Source organism: Achroia grisella, unplaced genomic scaffold (assembly GCF_030625045.1).
Source record: "Achroia grisella isolate CSIRO2021 unplaced genomic scaffold, CSIRO_AGI_Agris_v1 utg461, whole genome shotgun sequence".
In the NCBI taxonomy this organism is placed as follows: domain Eukaryota; kingdom Metazoa; phylum Arthropoda; class Insecta; order Lepidoptera; family Pyralidae; genus Achroia; species Achroia grisella.
In genome coordinates, this window is record NW_026712871.1 from 2,940,597 (window position 1) to 2,948,117 (window position 7,521).

The 7,521-nt window shown below is 33.9% G+C and overlaps 1 protein-coding gene and 1 pseudogene across 1 annotated transcript; both read right to left on the reverse strand.

Moving 5' to 3' along the window:
• Nucleotides 1–3,322: 3,322 nt before the first annotated feature.
• On the reverse strand, nucleotides 3,323–6,507 carry LOC131845284 (uncharacterized protein K02A2.6-like). The gene is made up of 3 exons (XM_059194325.1): nucleotides 6,395–6,507; nucleotides 3,707–6,117; nucleotides 3,323–3,523 (listed from the first exon to the last, which is right to left on the reverse strand). The coding sequence occupies exons 1-3, from the start codon at nucleotides 6,489–6,491 to the stop codon at nucleotides 3,323–3,325; spliced, it is 2,709 nt and encodes a 902-aa protein (XP_059050308.1). The 5' UTR covers nucleotides 6,492–6,507.
• Nucleotides 6,508–6,588: 81 nt separating this feature from the next.
• Nucleotides 6,589–7,316, reverse strand: LOC131845285 (uncharacterized; annotated as a pseudogene).
• Nucleotides 7,317–7,521: the final 205 nt, after the last annotated feature.

Here is a 7,521-nt window from a genome sequence, read left to right on the forward strand (position 1 = left end):
TTATTATAAACATGTACAACATTTATTTGAAAAGAATACGAGCTGAGTTTCTTGTCAGTTCTCATTTCGAAATCATTCCGAACTGACGGTAGATTTGACATATCATAACAGTCTGTAATAGACCTACATGAATAAAGATATTTTGAAATATGAATTTATTTTGATTTTTTTAAATGAAAAAATCAAACAAAGTCGCATGTCACAGTTAGTGAATGAAGTCGTTGAAGAGATCACGTAAACTAATTTAATACAACGCGTGGTGTCCCGACTTCCATTAAATAAATAATGTTGCTCCATACGTGACTCGAATGTAGCTTTGACACGAACGGAGGGGTACAGCGATCGAATCCCGGGTTAAAACACTTACGTTCGACATATAACACTACTAAAATGCTATATAACATACTAGCGGTACTAGATAACTGATACAAATATATTTTTTCGTAAATATCTACATAATATACTTAGAAATCACCTAGACCGAGACAAACAATCATGCTCATGAATACAAATGTTTGTGCCGTGCGAGGAATCGAACCCGAGACCATCGGTCGTAAAACGGTGTGCTAAATCGCTAGACCACCGAGGCCGTCAAAGTTCATTACAAACTAGCTGTTCCCGCGACTTCGTCCGCGTGGAATTTAACTTTATTTTTCTATTTAAAGATTTTTTCAAAAATAAAAGTAGCCTAAGTTACTTCTTATTACATCAGCTACCTGCCAATAAAAGTCCCATCAAAATCGGTCCAGCCATTTCAGAGATTAGCCGGAACAAACAGACAGACAGACAAAAATTGTAAAAAATTATTTCGGTGTATGTACCGTATTTATCATATGCATGTAGTAAAAAACGGTTATTTCAATATTACAAACAGACACTCCAATTTTATTTATATGTATAGATGAATGAAATTTGAATGTTTGATCTGCTATAGCGTCTGCTTACCTTCTAGAGGTCTGCTAAAAATATTTTCCAGTAGAAAGGTACGTAATGTTATTAATTTATTTAATTCCTCTACAATTGGCACGTGTGTGACCACAAACATTCGGTGTGGAAAGTTGACCATAGTTACGATCTTCTCTATTGGTGATCAAATCCCGACCGTTATTGAGTCTACATCCATATCGCGTCGTGTTTCTCCTCTGAACGAGGCTTCATCAGGCGGTGAATAGAGTTCCGATATAACTTGGAAGACTAGTGTTGACTGTCCAACGACCAAACCTGGACTCGAATATAAGTCTTTATCTATAACATATTTATAGAAATAGAAATAATCTTTATTCAAATAAACTCATTACAAGTGTAAGAAGCACTAATTAATGATGATGACTGAGGCTTTGAAGCCGGCTACCGCAAGGGAAACCCCAAGTAGCGCCCGTGACTTGTGACACGGGTGGAGGTTTACAAGGCCCTTTTAGAATGCATTAACACTCACCTTCACTACTTGCAGTTTCCCCCCAGGCCCGACTAAGACCGGGATAAACCCATTGCTAATACAATTCACTTTAGTATCCAAAACACAACCGGCACGCTCTGCGCTCGTCGACTGAATGCCGCGGCTCACGCAACGAAAGAGGATTATTCAACTACCGACCTCCGTATTTATAGACCAAAGTCAGTGTAGTAGGTTGGTCTATAAATACTAGATGGCGCTATTTACAATATTCGTAATAATCCTTACATTGGGTACTTCATTAGTACTAAAAACAAACTACCTTCTTTTAATATATTTTTAAAATATCGGATCTTTTTCTACAATAATGATGTGAATTCTAACACAAGCACTTTTGAATAGTCATATTTTAATTCTACCATCTATATCTGATATATCCTGCAGTACAGTTTTTTTTCTGTCTACTCTAATGCTGGCCGCAGCTGGCCTTTACAGCTTCACCGGACGTTAGGGGGCGAGTGCAGATAGCACTCGAAACCAAAGGACTTATGGAGCGGCTGAAGGAGAAAAGCCTCGGTGGTCTAGTGGTTTAGCATACCGCTTTACTATCCGATGGTCGCGAGTTCGAGTCCTCTTTCGAGTATTCATGAGTATGATTGTTTGTATTGGTCTGAGTGTTTTTTATGTATAATATGTGTTTATTTACAAAATAAAATGCATGTATATCAGTCCAGGGTTATTTATTTATTTATATCAGTTGTCTAGTACCCATAACACAAGCTCTGCTTACCGTGGGACTAGATGGCGCTGTGTTAATTGTCCAGGGTTATTTATTTATTTATATCAGTTGTCTAGTACTCATAACACAAGCTCTGCTTACCGTGGGACTAGATGGCGCTGTGTTAATTGTCCAGGGTTATTTATTTATTTATATCAGTTGTCTAGTACCCATAACACAAGCTCTGCTTACCGTGGGACTAGATGGCGCTGTGTTAATTGTCCAGGGTTATTTATTTATTTATATCAGTTGTCTAGTACCCATAACACAAGCTCTGCTTACCGTGGGACTAGATGGCGCTGTGTTAATTGTCCAGGGTTATTTATTTATTTATATCAGTTGTCTAGTACCCATAACACAAGCTCTGCTTATCGTGGGACTAGATGGCGTTGTGTGAATGTTTTTTTTCTCTTAATGATTTGTATTTTATTTATTATTTGTATTTATATGTTATAATAATTTATATGCTGCTGTGAGCGTCGTCATTGTTGTGTTGTGATGTGTGATTGTTGTTACGTTATTCAAACAACAAGTGTAGGCTGTGAATGATACTTTATTCTTTTGTACAATGGGTGACACATTAGAGTATTTATTATTTATCTACCTACATATTAGTTCATAATATCTGACATCTCCCTTCTTAAAATTAAGTAAGAATAGAACATAATTATATTTAAATATACAATGAGAAATAATTAAAATGTTGTGGAAAGTATACAGACATATACTTATCACATTTATCAATTAATATATACTATACAAACGCAATTAATTGATATCATTGCTTATACATACATTACATATTTATTATTAATATTATTTTAAATATGTATTGATTTAGCTAATCAATAAAATTAATATATAATCATACTAAAACGAAAGAAAAAAAAAACTTTTTTCTTTTTATATAATCATAATTTATGCCTGCGTTTAATATTTATTTCATTATTACATGTTAATTAACATTATCTTTTATATAACATTTGACATTCAAATAAATTTCTGTTTTATTTTGGGGTACAAATAACTATTTACTCCAATGCATTGTATGTTTATCTATGTTATATATGTACATGTACCTACAGTCTAAAAATACAATTGTATGCGAAACACAATATTACTTACTTACTAACAGAAATACAATGAAAATTTTATGTGTACCCCAATCTATTTGGTGGTATTACTGTTCTACCAAATCTCGTAACATAATAATTATTATTATTCTGAGTTGAGCAACTCGAATTAGGTATATGTATGTTATCATAATCCAGGTTATAATCAGAGGGCGAGTCATGTCTGAGTTGTGAATCTTTTATTATATGTTTTCGATTTCTAACGATCCTATTGCCTTTCTGTAACAAAATTTCATATGACCTATCCCTAAGTATCCTAATTACAGTTCCAGATACCCAGCGTTTTTTATTTAAATCTAACACTTTCACTTTCTGAGAAATATGTAATTTATCTAAATTTCTTGCATTTTTATCATAATACATTTTTTGTTTTATCTGTCGCTCCATTAGTTTTTTATGTACCTTTTTCTGGATTTTAGGTTTTAATAGCCTGTCAGACACGGGAATAACACTTCGCAACTTTCTGCTTTGTAAAAGCTCCGCCGGTGATGCTAAATTCTCATCTAACGGTGTATTTAAGTACTCTAATAGTGCAATACGATAGTCGGTGTGTGATTCACTCGTTTTTATTATGATATTTTTAACTGTCTGCACTGTCCGCTCAATTTGTCCATTTGATTGTGGATATCGTGGTGAAGATGTTGTATGAATAAAGTTCCATTCCTGTGCAAATTGCTTAAATATATGTGACACAAATTGTGGACCACAGTCTGACATAACAATATTTGGTATTCCTTGACGACTGAATATATTCTTTATACAATTTATGACATATTCTGAAGTAGTCACAGGCAACTGTACAATTTCAAAAAACTTACTGAAGTAATCAACCATTAGTAAATAGTGACATCCTTTAATTTCGAACAGGTCCATACCTACCTTAGCCCAGGGTCGATTTGGAATCTCATGGGGTTGTAGTTCCTCTTTTTGATTACTTTTTCTATGTGTTAGACATATGTTACAGTTCGTTATCATATTTTTTAAATCATTATTCAAACCAGGCCAAAACATTATCTCCCTCGACCTTAAAGTGCACTTTTCCAGCCCCATGTGTCCAATATGAATCTTTTGCAACATTTCTTGTCTTAAACTTTTTGGAATTAATATTTTGTTACCTTTCCAAATTAAACCATAATTCATAGATAGTTCTTCCTTAAAATTCCAATATGGCTTAACTGCATCAGCTACTTCACTTTTGTTACTTGGCCACCCATTCGCAATATATTCTTGTAACTGTATTAGTTCATTATCAGTTTCTGTGATTTTTTGCAACTGTAAAAATTGTGCATCTGTATATTTCGACGTGATAGACCTTATTTCGCCCACCACACACATTTCGTCTTGGTCTGTATGACTAATATCATCTTCAGAATTCTGTTCATATGCGCGAGATAGGGTGTCCGCTATATACAAATGTTTGCCAGGTTTATATATTAAATTAAATGTATATCGTTGTAATCTAAGCAACATTCTTTGCAAACGGAGTGGTGCGTCTACTGTGGGTTTTTTTATTATGCTAATGAGCGGTTTATGATCTGTTTCTATCGTCACGTCGGAACGTCCATAAATGTATACATTAAATCGTTCACAAGCAAATAAACATGCATACAGTTCTTTTTCAATTTGTGCATATCTCTGCTCTGTTTCTGTCAATGATTTTGAAGCATAACACACTGGCAAGTTATCTTGCATAAGACATGCACCTAAACCACTCTTACTAGCATCTACAGATATAACTATGTGTTTATTCATACTGTAATATTGTAATACAGGACGTTTCAGTAAACATGTTTTTAAATAATTAAAACATTCTTCATGTCTCTCATTCCAGTGCCACGATATGTCTTTCTTTAACAGTTCTCTAAGTGGTAATGTTCTGTCAGAGAGATTGGGAATAAATGTACTGACATAGGTTATCATGCCTAAAAACCTCTCCACATCCTTTTTGTTTTTTGGGATAGGCATATTTTTAATGGCTGATATATGTGAATCGTCGGGACATAAACCATTTTTTGTAATACGATGCCCCAAATACTTTATTTCATCCAATCCAAATTTACATTTATTTTTATTTAATTTTAAATTAATATGTCTACATCTATCTAGCACTTTTTTCAGTATTTCATCGTGTTGTTTTTTATCAATAGCATATATCAAAATATCATCAATGTACATCTCACAACCTTGTATATCCCCAAAGTATTCAAACATTTTTTTATGAAAGACTTCTGACGCTGAACAAATTCCAAAAGGCATTCTAAGAAACTTGTATCTACCAAACGGCGTATTAAAAGTACAATATTTGCTAGATTCATCAAGTGCCACATTCCAAAATCCAGAAGTAACGTCTAAAGTGCTGAAATACCTAGCTCCAGACAACTTTGATACTATTTCATCTAACGTAGGTAGCCTAAAATATTCTCTTTTTATTGCCATATTTAATTCTTTCGGGTCTAAACAAATGCGTAAATCACCATTCGCTTTTTTAACAATTGTTATACTATTGACCCAGTCTGAAGGACCGTCAACTTTTGCTATAATTCTTTGGGAAACCATTTCATCCAGTTTTTGTTTGACCTTATCTTTCAGAGCGAATGGCAATTTTCGTGGAGCATGAATAACTGGAACTGCATTATCTTTTAATACTATTTTGTACTTACCCGGCAGACATCCTATTCCTTCAAACACATCGGCATATTCCTCCACTATCTCCGGAACACGACTACTACATGATTCCTTTATAGACATGACTCGCCGAATGATGTCTAACTCACAGCAAGCTTCACGCCCCAGTATAGGTTTTGAATTTACATCTGCAATTTTAAATTCCAAAGCATACATTTTATTTTTATAATACACCTTTAAATAAATTTTTCCTAATATTTTTATATTTTCACCTGAATAGCCTATTAATTTTGTGTCACATTTTAATAAATTTTTCTTATATATATTAATCCTAGACAAATATTTAAATGGTAAAACATTGACATCAGCACCTGTGTCTATTTTAAAATTTAGAAAAATAGAATTTAGTTTTAAATCTACCGTCCAAATATCATGGTGACTACTGCGTTTAAAAAAATTATTTACCTCGTCCTCCGATTGTTCCACTTGATAAACGCGACAAACTCGCGAAAAGTGATTCATTCTGGAGCAACGTAAACATTTTCTTCCATACGCGGGACATTTGTATCTATTATGCACCGTTCCACACCGACCGCACGACGTTTCATTATTACTACGTAACACCGCTGGCTCCGACCGGTCACAGCGACCGCGATGACTCAGCGGCGGCAACGACGCACGTGTTCCCCACTTCGATACCCGGGACGGTCCAGCTTCATCATTTTGACGGCCGCTTCTTGAATATGATATGTTATTTTTCTTTTTTATCTGCCATACGTCCCCTCTTAAATTACTCGATTGGTCACTGATATCGCATATCATATCTTTTTCTTGTTTTATATTATCTGAATATACTCGGGAAACTATCACCGCTCGACATATATCCATAGCTTTATTTATTTAGCGTTAAATCATCTTCTCGTAATAACCGCTCTCTAATAGTAGAACTATGTAATCCACACACTAATCTGTCTTTTATTAAATCTTCATTCAAAATTCCAAATTCACATGTTTGTGCTAATTTCTTTAAATCCAAAACATATTGCTCAATAGATTCATTTTCTTTTTGCGATCTTGTAAAAAACTTATGACGTTCCACCGTAACGTTCTTTTTAATTTTGAAATGATCGTCCAATTTTTTAAAAACACCGTCTAAGTTATTTATACGTTCCGTTGACTGATCAATAATTTCACGACATTGTTCTCCAATAACATGCAATAATATGTTCATTTGAATACTTGCAGATTTCTTTTCCAACTCACACGCACAAAAATATATCTTGAAACCTTTTTTCCATTTCTCCCAATTGTCACACAATCTTCCCGAAGAATCCAGCATGCCCTCCTCAAATGTGAAAGGCAATGGCGGCGACAAGATGGTCTCCATAATTATTATTTCAATTTATTTTATAATGTTCTGTATTAATTTTACACTATATATATATATTTATTATTTATATTTAATGCCGATTATATTTGCGTATACTCATATATTTACTTAATTATTGTTAACTATACCGACTGCGCCATGTTACGTTATTCAAACAACAAGTGTAGGCTGTGAATGATACTTTATTCTTTTGTACAATGGG

What these genes read in the sequence shown, in the direction of transcription:
- LOC131845284 (XM_059194325.1), bottom strand. Translation starts at nt 6,491, where the DNA reads ATGTCCCGCGTATGGAAGAAAATGTTTACGTTGCTCCAGAATGAATCA. An exon ending in TGGAACAATCGGAGGACGAG is followed by an intron (nt 6,118 to 6,394) that starts GTAAATAATTTT and finishes TTAAAATTGCAG; the next exon opens with ATGTAAATTCAAAACCTATA. An exon ending in AACCTAAAATCCAGAAAAAG is followed by an intron (nt 3,524 to 3,706) that starts GTACATAAAAAA and finishes ATTTTGTTACAG; the next exon opens with AAAGGCAATAGGATCGTTAG.